Source organism: Schistocerca piceifrons, chromosome 5 (assembly GCF_021461385.2).
Source record: "Schistocerca piceifrons isolate TAMUIC-IGC-003096 chromosome 5, iqSchPice1.1, whole genome shotgun sequence".
In the NCBI taxonomy this organism is placed as follows: domain Eukaryota; kingdom Metazoa; phylum Arthropoda; class Insecta; order Orthoptera; family Acrididae; genus Schistocerca; species Schistocerca piceifrons.
This window is the reverse complement of record NC_060142.1, coordinates 233812379-233827957: the sequence shown is the minus strand read 5'-3', so window position 1 is coordinate 233827957 and position 15579 is coordinate 233812379. Positions and strand designations below refer to the sequence as shown.

The 15579-nt window shown below is 41.7% G+C and overlaps 1 protein-coding gene across 1 annotated transcript in view; it reads right to left on the bottom strand.

Annotated features, from left to right (window-relative positions):
• LOC124798347 (meckelin) overlaps positions 1–15579 on the bottom strand; it is a 197893-nt gene that overhangs the window by 85808 nt on the left and 96506 nt on the right. The window contains exon 8 of the mRNA XM_047261705.1: positions 9272–9556. Coding sequence (XP_047117661.1) covers positions 9272–9556 — 285 coding nt within the window. The remainder of the gene's footprint in view (positions 1–9271; positions 9557–15579) is intronic.

The following is a 15579-nucleotide window of genomic DNA, read 5'->3' as shown; positions in this document are numbered from 1 at the left end:
CTTCATCTGCTAGACTGTAACAGTATTGTATTACAAACAATCAAAAATCAAGTCCATAGGTTTCCATAGGTTGTGTTTCATTTGCTACTTCTATTTGCCCTGAACACATAATACCATTTTCTACACTTTCCATTATTAAATCCCTGCTTTCTTTAACTGATTCAAATTCAAATGCCACCACCATGTCTGTGAAAGCAGAATCATTCTATCAGCACACTGAACATTGTTTCAAGGCGTTATTGTCAAACTGTTCCACTCTGTAATGGAAAATCTGAAGCACTTATTCATAAGACTACTATTTGTTGGGTCCTGAAACAAGTATCCAAAACAAAATGCATCTCATCTCTCCCAAAAGTGGTGTTCCATCACCCACTCAATACATGCTGGTGCATCTTGTTGCTATACCAGCTCTTCTCCCCTTGTCATATCCACAAAAAAGACCCGGCTGCAGTACCTGTCATAAGCACACACCTAGAACTTTTTACTCCATCCTATCATGAGAAGTTGTAATCATATAAGAGGAAAGAAAGGGCTTGTTTATGTCCCTATCCGCTCAGCAACATTTATACTATATGGGTTCCTTTACTCATTTTATTGCTCTCAAAACTGTTTTATCACTTGAGATTCAAAAGTATAATGACATAACATGTAAACACGTAAAGTTGTTGGTCATCAAAAAATTTCCTTCATATAATCTTCCAGTTTGTGGTGGTATTAGTCTCAAGATTATTAAAAACTGATATTGTTAAATTTAATAGTTTGAACATTAACTTGTAGTTTGCAGATTCACTGTTTTGCATTGAACTTTTATTCTAAAGACAATACATGGAGATACTTTTCTTAGCAGTAAGTGTTACCAACCTTACTTGTTACTGGTACTTAATTATACAGGGTGCCCATAATTAAAGTTACAGTTTCAAAATGTCATAGAAAGTGAACCACTGCTCAAAATGAAATCAAATTTGAACATCATATTATTAACACACGGGGAAACATCATGGGACAAAAAAAAAATTATGAAAATTTTACCGATAGATGCCACTGTAAGTGCTTAACGTAAATGCAGTCGGCTACTAATGACAGATGAAATGCAATACGATGTGCAGTCGGCTACTAATGACCGATGAAACACAATACGATGGCTATGGTTTGAGTTGCACATTGTACCATCCATACTATTCAATGTGCATGACTGCACAAGTTCAGCAGTTAACAGTTGTGGCACTGTTTGTTAGATAAGCCCAACCACCACAGCGAGGTCATACAACATCAGGCTGGAAAAATCGGTTTCAACTGTCTTGAGGCCAAAACTGCATAAAAAGCAAAATGACATTGGTTTTTAATTTTCCTGGAGCCAAAAACTGCTCAAAAAGCAAAATGACATCAGTTTCTAATTGTTGTGAGACTCGCATGCAAGACATGTCCAATATGCTGCCACATGCTGAAATACATAAACAGAATGTTCCAAAACAGGTTGGTTTGTCTTGGGAGTCACATTCAGAATGCTTTGCCCAACGTGTGCCTTCGATTCAGCTATACTCATAAATGGAGCACTGAACTCATCATCTTGCAGATAGCCCCACAGCCAGAAATCACATGGATTAAGATCAGGCAATCTGGATGGTTAGGCTGCAGGGAAATCACAGCTGATAATTCTAGCAATGATCAGGCAATCTGGATGGTCAGGCTGTAGGGAAATCATAGCTGATAATTCTAGCATTTCTGAAACGCCTCTACAGCAGCTGCTTCACCGGCTGTGTAATGAGTGGAGGTACAGAGCAGCTTGCCTTTTTCATTTCCAACGCGGGTGTTGTGTTATACCATGTGCTCATCAAGTTGTTTCCCACCACCCGCCCAGAAACTAAATCTTGCAACGAAGTGATTGATGCTTTGAACTCCCACTTCCGTGATAGTGTAAATGTGGTAGCTGCACACTACAAATTCTTTTGTCTCCGGCGTGGCCCTACTCAATCGAATAAATCTTGGTTAGCGGACCTTCAGGGACTAACTTCTGATTGTGAGTTTAATTGCTCGTGTGGACACTCATAATCAGATATAATGATTGGAGATGCTATTGCACAGAATGTGGTGGATCACTGCATCCGCGAGCAAATCCTAAAATTTAAAAACCCGTCTTTGCAGGAAGTAGTGGACTTGTTGGACAGACAAGGTACATTAGACATGGCTACTTCCACGTTCAAAGTGACCCCGGGTGTGTGTACTGTTAGCACAGCACAAGTGCCCTCCCGCCCGGCCCCAGCATGGCACGCGCCGCCGTGCCCCTCACACGCAAGTAAATAAGTTTCAAACCAGGCACCCACTAAGAAACTGAAATAATGTCCAAACTGTTTTCGTGCCCACCCAAGGGACAGTTGCCCATCCCGTCAAGCACAGTGTTATTTCTGTAATAAGAAAGGACATGTGCAAGCTGTGTGCAGTAAGAGAAACTCTAATTCACAACCTGTCTCTCGTTCATGTTACTCCTGTGGGCGTCAACGCAACAGAGACTGCCATGATCATGATTCACATCAGCCTATGGATGTTAATGCCATTTATTCAAATCCTTATGCTTCACATGCCTCTACAGCGTGTCGTGTGAATCAAGTTTTGCCAGACACTTCCTCTAGCATTCAGCGCGATGCGAGGAAACTTTTTGTGACTTTGTACATTTGTGGATGTTCTGTTCACATGCAGCTGGACACTGGTGTGTCAGTTTCTTTACAGAACTTGCTTGGTTCACCCCCACTTCGTCGTTCACATTCCACGCTGACTGCATTTACTGGACAGGAAATCTCAGTGCTCAGCGTGTGTAGTTTACTAGCCACATATGGTGCAATGACCCGTACAGTGTCTTTCCATGTGCTCTGCTCTAGTGATTCTATGAACATTTTTAGCATGGACACATTTGAACTTTTTGGCCTCGCAATTCAGGACAATGTACTTTATATCAACGCTAGTGACCATGCAGATAGCATTGCCGCACTAAGCGATGATTTTGCTGAACTCTTTTCTGATGGCCTTGGTTGTGCCACAGACTTTGCAGTGCATGTTGTAGTTAAAGACAATGCCATGCCTATTTTCCGGTGCACACACCCGGTAGCGCACACACTGCGTGACGCCACAGCTGATGAACTTACGCATTTGCAAGACAGTGGTGTCATTAAACCTGTTTCTGCTTCACCATGGGCTTTGCGTATAGTGTGTGTGACGAAACCAAACGGTCATCTCTGTATTTGTGCTGACTTTAAGTCTATAGTAAATCCCCAGACAGTGGTAGCTACCTTTTCCTTACCGCATCCTGAAGACATTTTTGATAAGTTGGTGTGTGAAAATTCGTTTCCACGATTGACTTGCGGGACACGTACTTTCACATTCCGCTCGATGAACAGTCGCAGTGCTATTTTGCGATCAACACCGACCTTGGATTGTTCAAGTTTTGCCGCCTTCCGTTCAGTTGTGCTTTGGCTCCTGCTATTTTTAAATCTTACTTGCAGCAGTTGTGTGCCACTGTCCCTGGTTGTTCCAACTATCTGGATAATTTGTCATATTAGGTGGCACCCATGACAAACATTTGCAGAACTTGCGTGACTTATTTATTGTACTTTTGCAGGCAGTACTAAAGTGTACCAGAGACACGTGCAAATTTTTTCACACTGAGATTCAGTATTTAGGACATATGATTAACGGACAGGGTATCCACCCCTCACCATCACATCTCAGTGTGATTAGATACTTGCCAGCACCCAGGAACTTGAAAGAACTTCAGTCTGTGTTGGTCAAAATTACATATTATATTCATTTTATACCAAATGCAGCACAGATCGTAGCACCTTTTTAATTGCCTTCGGCGTAAGAACGTCCCTTTTGTTTGGTCTTCGGAATATGACACTGCTTTCCACAAGCTCAAATCTACTTTGTTAAGTGATTGCTGTTTGATTCCTTTCGATCCCTCCAAACCAGTTGTTTTGGCTGTTGATGCATCTTCTCACAGCATTGGAGCAGTTCTCTGGCTCTGTATTAATTCTGTCGATCGCCTGATCGCTTCAGCGTCTAAATTGCTTAATTCTGCCCACCAAAACTATTCTCAAATTGAGAAAGAAGCTTTAGCTATTGTCTATGGAGTGACTAAGTTTCATGACTTTTTGTATGGACACAAGTTCTATTTGGTCACCGACCATAAGCCTTTGACGTCGTCGTTTCACCCACCAAAGCCAGTTCCGGCCCGTACTGCACAAAAGTTGCAACAATGGTCTTTGTTTTTGTCTAACAACAATTATGAAATCTTGTTTCGGCCTAGAGCCCAGCATGGCAATGCTGATGCTTTGTCTCATCTGCCTATCGACGAAGTGTTTGATTCTTCCGAACTGTCCTGCATGTTTATTGATTCGCAAGATAAGGAATTAGCTGATGGTTTTCCAGTGGATTTTCGTTGCATTGCTGCCACGACAGCTGCCAATGCTTCTTTGCAGATTCTTTTGCACTATATTCATACTCAATGGCCTCCATATGCTAAGCAGATTTGAGATCCTCTTGTATGGCGTTACTTCACGCAACGTCGCAACTTGCCTGTGCACCACGGTGTTATCTTGTTACGAACTGACAATGATCAGTCTCGTGTGTTGGAACCTCGTTTGTTGCTGTCAGAAATCCTCTGATTGCTGCACACTGGTCATTGGAGTACTGTGCGGATGAAGAAATTAGCACATCGTCACTGCACTTGGGTCGGCATTGATAAACATATTGAGAATTTACTTGCTAACTGTCGCTCTTGTGCGGAGCATCAATCTGATCCCTGCCAGCGCTTCTTTGCGTGCCTGACTCCTACTGCACCTTGGCAGCACGTTCATATTGATTTTGTGGGTCCTTTCTGGGACACCCGCTGGTTGATAGTTATTGATGCATACAGCAACTTTCCTTTTGTTGTACCTATGTCTTCTACTACATCTGCCAGTACTATTCGGGCTTTGACATCTATTTTTTGCATTGAGGGCCTTCCTGAAGTTATTGTCTCCGACAATGGCCCCCAATTCGTGTCCTCGAAGTTTGAAGCATTCCGAGCTGCTAATGGCATTCATCATCTGACCTCAGCCACATTCCAGCCCAGTCGAACGGCGAGGCTGAACGCTTTGTGCGTATGTTTAAGTCGCAGATGAGCAAGTTGTGCACCACGCACTCTCACGAGAGGGCGCTCTGGACTTTCCTCGCTTCATATCTGTCTCAGCCATGCGGCACCCATTCCCCAGCAGAATTGCCACATGGCCGCACCCATCGGTGGCCTCCTGCAGCTATTGCATCCCCCGCCGAGCGCTCCCCCTGTTTCGCCTCGTTCTGGCTCGGCGCCGCATGATTTGGTGTTCCATTGCATTTTCTCTGGCAGGCAGCGCTGGGAGCAGGGGCACATTCTTTGCCAGCTTGGCCGCACCTTATTTGTCATTTCTGGTCCCTCCGGCACTGTCAAGCGACACCGTAACCAGATCCGTTTGTGCTGTCCTCAGTTTTCTGCCGCTGGTTGTTATCCGGCAGAACTGGAGGCTTTGTGGCTTCCACAGCCTTAGCCCATGACTCCACCGATGGCGCCTCTGCGCTCGTGCCTCCACCGCGGGCGCACCTGCCATCGTCACTGCTGCGGGTCCGATCCCTGCAGCAGACGGGCACCTCTTTCCGCCGCCATGGCCCACCTCCGGCCATAGCCGCCGCTGCCGCCATGTTCCTCCGTGGTGCCATAACCGATGGACGCTGAGGCTGCCGTCACGCCGCCGCCACCATTGCCCATGGTGGTCGTTGTTCCGCCTCCTCCCCGAGCATACCCAGTGGCGGTGCGCGGCCAGAGCAGGTTTTCCATGGGACGTTTTCCTTGCCCCCTCACGAGCATTTCGGCGTCGCGGGTGGACACCGCGCCCCAGCAGTTCCACTGCCCGCCCCCTCAGCTGCGCCGCTCCTGGGTCTCTCCACCCGACCCGCCGTCGGAAGCCATATTCAATGACGGTGTGTCATTTCGGGAGGGGGGGATTTGGTATCGATAGCTACGATGCCACGGTGTAGGTGCAAGTTCTTAGGTTCGCACCACGACACCGACACTGGCGATAGCGCTCTCTAGGCGGTGCTGTGCAGATCTACGAGCTCTGCTCCAGATTCAGCCCAGTTGATGCCGAGCAGATAACCTAGCAACATTGTTTCTATTTCATAGTGGGCGAACCACTACTTGTAACTTTGTAACTTGATGTACGGCTTCACACCTATGTGCTCATCTCAGTGCAAAGTTATGTATTTATCTTCTTGCTAAAGTAAAGGTGATTTTAATTCACACTGCAGTACTGAGAGTTCTACCTCACCTGCTCCTCCTAGCTTCCTACATTCGGCCTACCCTTCAGTTTTCAGGAGCAGACCCACGCGCCGCCTTCCAGGCAGGATACAAAAGCTGCGACCACCAACTTGCAGGATTATTGCTGCTGCTGAGTCAAGAGCTGCAAAGTGCAGCCTGCTGTTCCTGCTGCAGTTTTTCTTGTAGCTGGAAACAAGAACTTTGGGTCCATAACACGTTGCCATAAACTCAATGCGGTATGAACACATCACCACTTTTACATCCGCTCTGGATATGAATGGGTAAACTTTAAACAAAGCCAAGTTTGTCATGAGTGGAATACAGAAGAAAAGCAAACATAATGATAACCAGAATATCAAGCTCACAGCAAGATTGGTTTCAACATAGCAGCTACGCACGATTCTAAAGAGTTCATGCAACATACTATTCAAGGCTGGCCCATGGCTACTCAAGTACCTCTGTGCTGCTAATGGCTGCACCCAAGTGACCCGGCGATTGTAACTCCAGTGGCACCTGATTAACGCTAACTGTAAAGCCTCCAATCTGCTATCGATCTCATCCACTAGTGGGAATATTAAAGTCAGGCTTTGCAGAAATGACAAGAACAAGTGTGATAACATTTTATTGTTTTTGGGTTTTTCATTATTTAGTGAACAGCACTGAAAAACTTGCAATCTGCTGGTGCAAGCACAGAATGTCATCAAAGACGGAATGTAACAACATGGAGGAGCTCTTGAGTGGCACACTTTCACATTCAAGATGAGTTAAATGTTATAAACTACCAGAAAAAGTCCTTCTTCAGATGGGGAAAACACATACACACGTTTATACACGCTCAACTCACTCACATGTGACCACTGTTGTCTCTAGCTGCTAAATGTGACTGCAGAGAGCAGCAATCTCAGTTGTTGGGTAGTGAGGGTACAGAAAGGTATGTGGTGGTGCGAAGGTGGAATCATACAGTAAGGGATAAAATATCAAACAAATAAACAGGCATCAGACCATGACTTAATGATCATAAAACAAAAGTTCATAATTGTGATTATTTATAAATTCAGCTCTCTCAACTCTCAGTTCTTATTTACTAATTCTCTAGTTGATTTATTTTGCTCTCATTTAGCATTACCTAATAAACAGCTGTCAGTGAACTGACATTCAGATACGTCTTCCTATGTTGTTAACTCCATTTCCATTTTAATATGACTTGATTTCACATTTCTTCTCTGCCACACATAGGGATCTTTCCTTGGATATGAATCCAAATGGACCATCAGCCTCTCCACTTAAAATTGCACTCCTTACCTGGTTCTTCCTGTTCTTTTACAACTTTATGGAAAGAAATGTATAGTTCTGGATCTGAAGATATATTGTGTTTTTATAGTTATTTCTATGGGACACGACACAATTTCCACTATGCTTAATAATTGCAGCAGTTATACACTGAGGTGACAAAAGTCATGGGATACCACGCAATATGTGTTCGACCTTTTTTTGCCCAATGCAGTGCAGCAACTCAATGCAGCATGGACTCAACACGGCATTGGAAGTCCCCCGCAGAAATATTGAGCTATGCTGCCTCTATAGCTATTGGAGACTGCAAAAGTGTTGCTGGTGCAGGATTTTGTGCACAAACTGATCTATCGATTCTGTCCAGTAAATGTTCAATTGGACTCATGTCGGGCAATCTAGGTGGCCAAATCATTCACTCAAATAGTCCAGAATGTTCTTCAAACCAATTGCAAACAACTGTGGCTTGGTGACATGATGCAATATCATTTATAAAAATTCTGTCGTTATTTGGGAACCTGAAGTGGATGCATGGCTGCAAATGGTCTCAAAATAGCCAAACATAACATTTCCAATCTATGATAAATTCAGTTGAACCAGAGAACCCAGTCCATTTCATGTAAACACAGCCCACAGCATTATGGAGCCACTAACAGCTCGCACAGAGCCTTGTTGTAACTTAGATCCAAGTATTGTGGTATATGTGCCTCACATGATCCCTGCCGGCAGCTCTTACCAACTGAAATTGGAACTCATCTGATCCGCTCATAGTTTTTACAGTCATCTAGGGTCCAACTGATATGGTCACAAGCACAGGAGAGGCACTGCATGTGATGTCGTGCTGTTGACAAAGGCATTTGTGTTGGTCATCTGCTGCCACAGCCTATTAACGCCAAACTTTGGTGTCGTCCTAGCAGATACATTTGACATATGTCCCACAATTATTTCATGCAGGGTTGCTTCTCTGTTACCACTGACAACTCTACGAAAACACCTCTGATCTCTGTCATTGAGTGAAAGCTGCTGGCCACTGCACTATCCATGGTGAGAGGTAATGCCTGAAATTTGGTGTTCACAGCACACTCTTGACACTGCGGATCCTGGAATACTGAATTCGCTAATGATTTCCGAAATGGAATGTTGCGTGCATCTAGCTTCAACTACCATTCCACAAACAATGTCTCTTAAATCCCATTGTGTGGCCATAATTACATCAGAAACCTTTACACGTGAATCACCTGAGTATAAACAACAGCTTCACCAGTGCACTGCCCTTCTATACCTTCTGTATGTGATACTGCCACCATCTGTATATGTGCATATTGCTACCCATAACTGTTTTCACCTTAGTGTAAGTGCAAGTGCAAGAAACCTGTGCACAGCCATCCAGCATGCATTTTCAGAGTGGGCACAAAACTTAACCCATCCAAAAATCAAGCAATCGTAGTCACTCAGAAAGAGACTTCTAACCATGCAATTTAGAGAATCTCTTCCATAGTCTCCCTAAATGGCACAGAAATAACAGTTTCTCGCCTCAGTGTATCTACCATTGTTAACACTGAAGGAGGTTGGTTTTTTATTTCATTTTTTGGAGTTAAAATAAATGTCAAACAATGGCTTTAACATTGTTATTAATGGTGTACATAATTACATTTCACATACCTTCAGCACAAGGGAACTGATCATATAATTTTTAATCAGATCTTCATGAGCTGGAGCTGGTAACAGAACTTGAACAACACTCTGTCCCTTGTAAAATACAAATGTATACACGCTAGCAGAAGCAGCAACTAAGAAAAAAACATTTGCCAAATTCCCACAGGAAAAAAGAGCAAGCTGCACCAGAGAGAGGAGGTCAATACCCACACGTCCTGATCTGCGAGAATAACTCCAAGTCTCTATACCTGACCAAACTATGGCTAGGGCTGACAAAATACCAACTGCAACCTGGAATGACAAAACAAACCTAATATTAAATGAAGTACTTCAAATAACAATAATGAAAGAACAAACACAATACAATGCAACAGCTGAAACACAAAACATATTGTCAAAGAAATTGATTCAAACACAGAATCATCTTTTCTGCTGGAAGCTATCTATGGTAATGCTAATCCACAATTTAGAAATAATCATTGACTGTATGCACTAAATTTTATGATCTTTCAAAAATTAACCTTTCCCATTAGCAGCCATTCTTCAGATTCTGATTAGTGTACTAGGTATTACCATTTTACAAATTAATTATTTTCAAGCAGTAATAGCTTTACACTTTGACATTTTTGGCAAGAATACGCGTTTTTTCACACATGAAGATTACAATTCATGTTATATCTTAGTTTCATTGCAAAATGGACAAAAACCTAAGCTTATCAAAACAAATCAAAGTGTACATTTACAGCTGTGATAATATTTAGTTACTAACCATCACATTTCTGATGCTGCAGGAATTTGTTTGTGCACTCAGTAACAGAACAAAGTACCACAATACAAAAGAAACAAAAATTTCTACATTACTACAGAACTTTTTCTTACTACATACTAGTACACATCTTTTTACAACCTCCAATTGTGCCTTTATGTTATGACATGTTTCATCAATATCAACTTACTCAATGTCAGTGGATCAGGAGTTTATCACAGACATGTTATTTTCCTCTGTTGCAACTATAAAAGGTGGAGGTCTCAAACAGTCTTACAAAAAACAATTGGCACAACGTTCTCAGCAAAGAAAGACACAAACAGAGATGTATGTGGGCTCAAACAGACCCTATTCTGCAGGCAACTACTAAAAATTGAACATATTAGGTAAGTACACAAAACTGCAGCACCAGTCTCAATTTTTTTGCATCAAGTTTCAGAGATGACTTTTACAGCAGAGTGCAAGAACATATCAGTGGTAACTGCTCATATACTGCCACTGAGTCAATCAATTTTGATTTTGTGGCAGAAGAAGGATATAGTTCAAGACTGAAAAATCTTTATTATCTAACACATCTTGATACACAGTTCCTTAGTACTGTGAGAAAACCTGTTTCTTTCATGTCAAAGTGGTATACACATACTGGCCACAACATCTTGGTAGACGATTGTTACAGTGTCTGTATGGTTATGAGTTACGTTTTTTCATATGGCTTATCAAGGCAATGACAGCACGGTACAGGTGTATCTAGCTGCTGAGGCCAGAGCAGTGATACCTTTGCAAAGCTTTTTCTGCCTTAATCTGTCTAACAAGCCTTCATCATGCATCGACATTCCAGATGATATATCATTACACCACTCTGGTCTCCTGCTAGCCTGTGCCTCCCACCTGTTGGTGTTGACGCCAAAGCTAAATCAATGAAAATTGGTATTTCTCTTCTTGGTCTGATATAAAGAAATGTTTGTTAAGGAATGAAAGTTTCTAGGGAAATATCTCCAAGAGATGCAAAAGGCATTATTAACAAAAACTTTGGACTCCAGCTACCAGAATCGCTTTTTTGTCAGAAATACATCCAGAAAACACCACACTTATATGGCCTTAATTAGTGTGAATTGCTTAGAAGGTGTCACAGTTTGCAAACAACATAAAAATTCCATTAAATAAAAATTTAAAAAATCTATGCAGGCCTACAGTCTACACAAGAGAAGCAGTGGATGCTAAGCTAGTTATATGATAAAAAAGTAAAGCAATCATAAAGTCGAAGATTGTTTTGAATGCCACAGTGCTTTATTAGACATGGTCTGGTTGGTGGTGGTATGCCATTGCCTTGCTCCAACCTTTGAACTGACTTACCCAGTCAGTTATAGGGTGCCTGCAGTATAATGTATAATGACGCAACTCAGTATTTTTCACATAAACAAATATTGCCAGAGGTGAAAGAAATGATAAGTTACAGATAAAAATCTTAGGACTGAAGAGGGACTGAAACCGAGACCTTTGGGTTTTAGTTTGGCACTTGGTGATACATTAGTGGTGGTGAATATTTATTGTATAGTATCTACTGTGTTACTCATTGTACATATTCATTACATTTGTGGTATGACATCATTGTTGTAAATGTGAGTTAATACAAGAGGCAAATCATGGAATTGACATGTACAATGTGGTAAAATGATAAGTAGCTGTGGCCAATTCAATGGTGGCACTAATTGCTTGCACTAGGAAATCCTTAGAAAAGGTTGTGCAAAGAAGTATCACATTACCTACTAAGGCTGCTGTTACATGGCAGGCAATGTCATCTCAATACTATCATTCCCCTGATACAAAGTTAGCTCTACTGCCTCATTTCACTACATTTGTAAACAGAAAAGAGACCGAAAAATTTAGAAGTGTAGTTAATGAGTTCCTCCCCTCAGCATGCACATAATTTGAGACCAGAGGTTTCCTACAGTTGCCTCACCCCAGTCCACTTTCCCCATTTATATTTAACCCTCAAAGTGGGCGCACAGATTTTCATGACACGAGTGGATGTACAAAGATCTGAAGAATGGCTGTCTTTATGTTATCAAGATAAACATGTATGAGCAAAATCACAGTTTAATCTTAGTTAATTAACCAACAATAAAAAAAGCTTACATTATGCAAGCTAAATCACTATTTAACCAAGCAATAATAAAATAAACTTTCATTGTATTACTTTGTTGTCATGTACAAGTTTTACCCCATGGTAATGATCCACTTGTAGCATAAAACAGCACAATTGCATCAGTTCCCAGTGAAAGGCTAATTCTATTACTAATTATCTCACAGACAACAGCATCATTGTGGGATTGTGCTGCTAGCTCAGAATCTGGGGCATTTTCTTGCACAGACTGTAAATTTTTTCTCACCTAGCTCACTATTTCATTTATATTACTGCTGTTCACTTGGACATATGACAACACAGCTTATCACTATGTTAGCTACAGCAACAATGGAAGAGAACAGAACAATGTTACTTGAGATTGGCACACTTAATACATAGGCACGTCCACTCAAGGGTTAAAAATTCACTTTTGAAGTCAACTGAACACTGTAATGTATGGTGAAATACTATTTAATAGGCCTCTTTCACATCTACATATACGCAATTACTCTGCTATTCCAATAAAGTGCCTAGCAGAGGTTCAAGGAACCACCTTCAAGCTGTCTCTCTACCGTTCCACTCTCGAATGGTGCGCAGGAAAAACGAGCAATTAAATTTTTCTGTGCGAGCCCTGATTTATTTTATTGTGATGATCATTTCTCCCTATGCAGGTGGGTGCCAACAGAATGTTTTCGCAATTGGAGGAGAAAACTGGTGATTGAAATTTCATAAGAAGATCTCGCCGCAATGAAAAACGCCTTTGTTTTAATGACTGCCACTCAAACTCACTTATCATGTCTGTGGCACAATGTCCTCTATTTCATGATAATACAAAATGAGCTGCCCTTCTTTGAACTTTTTCAATGTCATTCATCAGTCCCACCTGAGGTGGATTCCACACTGCACAGCAATACTCCAGAACAGGGCGGACAAGCGTAGTGTAAGCAGTCTCTTTAGCAGACCTGTTGCACTTTCTAAGTGTTCTCCCAATGAATCTCAGTCTTTGGTTTGCTCTACCCATGACATTATCTATGTGATCATTCCAATTTAGGTTATTTGTAATTGTAATCCCTAAGAATTTAGTTGAATTTATAGCCTCCAATTTTGTGTGAATTATTGTGTATTCAAAATTTATCAGATTTCTTTTAGTACTCATATGAATAACTTCACACTTTTCTTTATTCAGGGTCAATTGCCACTTTTTGCACCATACAGATGTCTTATCTAAATCGTTTTCCAATTCATTTTGGTCATCTGATGACTTTACAAGAAGGTAAATCACAGCATCATCTGCAAACAATCTAAGATGGCTACTAAGATTTTCTCCTATATCGTTAATATATGTCAGGAACAACAGAGGGCCTATAACACTTCCTTAGGGAATGCATGATATCAATTCTGTTTTACTTGATGACTTTCCATATACAGGGTGATTCAAAAAGAATACCACAACTTTAGGAATTTAAAACTCTGCAACGACAAAAGGCAGAGCTAAGCACTATCTGTCGGCGAATTAAGGGAGCTATAAAGTTTCATTTAGTTGTACATTTGTTCGCTTGAGGCGCTGTTGACTAGGCGTCAGCGTCAGTTGATGCTAAGATGGCGACCGCTCAACAGAAAGCTTTTTGTGTTATTGAGTACGGCAGAAGTGAATCGACGACAGTTGTTCAGTGTGCATTTCGAACGAAGTATGGTGTTAAACCTCCTGATAGGTGGTGTATTAAACGTTGGTATAAACAGTTTACAGAGAATGGGTGTTTGTGCAAAGGGAAAAGTTCTGGACGGCCGAGAACGAGTGATGAAAATGTAGCACGCATCCAGCAAGCATTTGTTCGCAGCCCAGGAAAATCGACTCGCAGAGCTAGCAGAGAGCTGCAAATTCCACAATCAACTGTATGGAGAGTCCTACGAAAAAGGTTAGTTATGAAACCTTATCGTCTGAAATTGGTTCAAGCACTGTCTGCAGCTGATAAGATTAAAAGAATTGATTTCTGTGACTTTATCCTTGCTCAAATGGAAACAGATGAATCTTTCGTTTCAAAGATTGTGTTTAGTGATGAAGCAACTTTCCACACTAACGGGAAAGTCAACCATCACAATGTCTGTACATGGGGCACTGAGAATCCGCGGGAAACAACTCAGTATGAACGTGACTCGCCTAAGGTGAACGTTTTCTGTGCCATTTCAGCCAATAAAGTTTTTGGTCCCTTTTTCTTCGAAGGTGCTACTGTAACTGGACTACAGTATCTGGAGATGTTAGAGAATTGGCTGTTCCCTCAGCTCGAACAAGAAGCACAACAATTCGTATTTCAGCAGGATGGAGCGCCACCACATTGGCACTTATCTGTCTGTAACTACCTGAACGTCAACTACCCGAGGTGATGGATCAGCCGCCAGGCAGCCCGTGACAGAACACTTCATCACTGGCCTCCAAGAAGCCCTGATCTTACCCCCTGCGATTTTTTCTTATGGGGGTATGTTAAGGATATGGTGTTTCGGCCACCTCTCCCAGCCACCATTGATGATTTGAAACGAGAAATAACAGCAGCTATCCAAACTGTTACGCCTGATATGCTACAGAGAGTGTGGAACGAGTTGGAGTATCGGGTTGATATTGCTCGAGTGTCTGGAGGGGGCCATATTGAACATCTCTGAACTTGTTTTTGAGCGAAAAAAAACCTTTTTAAATACTCTTTGTAATGATGTATAACACAAGGTTATATTATGTTTCTTTCATTAAATACACATTTTTAAAGTTGTGCTATTCTTTTTGAATCAACCTGTATTACTACGAACTGTGACCTTTCTGACAACAAATCCCGAATCCAGTCGCACAACTGAGGCGATATCCCATAGGCACGCAGTTTGGTTAAAGGATGCTTGTGAGGAACGGTATCGAAAGCCTTCAGGAAATCTAAAAATATGGAATCAATCTGACATCCTCTGTCAATACCACTCATTACTTCACGAATACAAAGAGCTAGTTTTGTTTCAAAAGAATGATATTTTCTGAATCCATGCTATGTGTCAATAAATCATTTTCTTTGAGGTAATTCATAATGTTAACACAGTATATGTTCCAAAACCCTACTACAAATCGGCATTAGTGATATGGGCCTGTAATTTAATGGATTACTCCTACTTCCCTTTCTGTATCTCTGTTCCGATGTCCCATGAAGTGGTAGTATCAATATGGCATCTGAGATATTGCAGCTTGCATGCAGACATACTTCCTCACAGCTCCACAGATAATGCAATCCTAAGGTACAATGGATGTACCCTCAAGCAGTGTTCTGCACTTAAATACACACGTGTGATCACATACTGACACTAGTCTGTTATCACCTGAAGCTTCCAGACAGTGTCATTTGATACAAAGTTCGACTAATGCTTGTTTTACAGTTTTCTGTCTCTCATTATTCA